Genomic DNA, 1,649 nt, shown 5'->3' on the forward strand with positions numbered 1-1,649 from the left:
AAGCAGATATCGTCCTCTTTTGGAAGATCAAACAAAGTAGTTTCGCTTTCACAACGAATCACACAGCGCATTCACAACAATACTACAGCCAGAATAAAAGTTATTCTGTTAGAAAAGTTAGTTCTTTCTTTGCGTGAACATTTGGGCGGCGTTATTCAAATCTTCCCACATAGTGATGTAGATATGTGGGGGCGTGTTAGAACGAGCCGTTTTAGGTAGGTGTGGCTGACTCTTAACATTTATAAAGAATATCTCTTTGGATTTGAGACTTTAGTCTTTGCAACTTTACAGATCTTCTTTATGCACCAAGAGCTTGTAACACTCCAAAGAGAAAGGAAAATTTGAAATCGCATCATATGACCCCTTTAAGAGCGTAGATGTGACGGTATAGTTGTGGAATGCAGTTTGAAACTAGTTTCCTTAAAAAGTGACTTCATAAAAAAGCTGCCTGTTGAGTCATTGACTGTCTAGGCCAAAAAGCAGGAAGGCAGTTACTTTCGGTTTTAGACACGGTCAGAGTACTCAAGCTTTGTCTGTTCAGTGTCAGGCTCAGCTTTTCAGTGTATTTCTTTCCTCCTTTTCAGCTTTTAAAATCAACTGCACAGCTGAAACCTTTTCCTGCACTCAAAATATCAAATGTGCCTGGACCTCAGATGAATTTACTGCTTTCAGACTTCGCAATACAAGGTATCAGAAATACAAACACACCCACAGATACATTAAGCTTATTTCATCATTGACTCAACCAAGCATGCGAATTGTATCTATTTAGGGATAATGGTGACTGGGTGACACAGTCCGTGGATGGGGTATTTTTTCTCCCACATTCCACCAATTCATATTCTGAAGAGTCTGAGCGGCTTCTGATAACAGGGGAGGCAGTTTCCACATGCTGCTATATGAAAACCGACTACAGCTTCTATCTACGAGACATTGGTGAGTATGTGGGTTAAAGGAAATTCGGTCATTTACTCACCCTCAAGTTGTTCTAAACCTGTATGAGTTTCTTTCGTCTGTTGAACACAAAAGAAGATATTTTGAAGTATGCTGGCAACCAAACAGTTAAATATTTAATGTAATTATTAATAAATGAAAAAAAACCCATTAACTATAGCATATTATTAACAGAAACTGGAAGAAACGGTATTTTAAATGGGGCATTTAAACCCTGCAATACACAACTGACGAAAAAAAAAAAGATTGTATATTTTTAATAATATTAATATCAATCATTAATATAAGTTTGAAAACCACTGATCTAAAGCACATCTGATTGAATGTGTTTTCTCTGTTTTTCCTAGTTAAGCCAGCAGATCCAAGCATTTCAATCTGCACTATAAAAAATGAGGGGAGAGATGAGCAAATCATAGAATTAGAGGTGAAGCCTCCCTCGACCTGGCCACAGCCCCACAGTTTCTTTCCTCTTAAGCATGAGATAGAGTATGAGATACGGCACAATGGGGAGGTACGACATGCTCTCCTGCACACACAAACAATGAAAATTATTTCATCTCAAACTTATTTACCGGCGGCCATATCACCCTGTAGCCCAAGACTGGTTGCCCACTGAAGCTAAGCAGGGCTGAGCCTGGTCAGTACCTGGATGGGAGACCTCCTGGGAAAACTAGGTTGCTGCTGGAAGAGGTGCT

The 1,649-nt window shown here is 39.4% G+C and overlaps 1 protein-coding gene across 1 annotated transcript in view; it reads left to right on the forward strand.

Annotated features, from left to right (window-relative positions):
• LOC107736407 (interleukin-12 subunit beta-like) overlaps positions 1–1,649 on the forward strand; it is an 8,512-nt gene that overhangs the window by 5,477 nt on the left and 1,386 nt on the right. Inside the window, exons 4-6 of the mRNA XM_016547831.1 lie at positions 585–687; positions 773–936; positions 1,302–1,465. Coding sequence (XP_016403317.1) covers positions 585–687; positions 773–936; positions 1,302–1,465 — 431 coding nt within the window. The remainder of the gene's footprint in view (positions 1–584; positions 688–772; positions 937–1,301; positions 1,466–1,649) is intronic.

This window comes from Sinocyclocheilus rhinocerous, unplaced genomic scaffold, assembly GCF_001515625.1.
Source record: "Sinocyclocheilus rhinocerous isolate Xijiao unplaced genomic scaffold, SAMN03320098_v1.1 scaffold942, whole genome shotgun sequence".
In the NCBI taxonomy this organism is placed as follows: Eukaryota; Metazoa; Chordata; class Actinopteri; order Cypriniformes; family Cyprinidae; genus Sinocyclocheilus; species Sinocyclocheilus rhinocerous.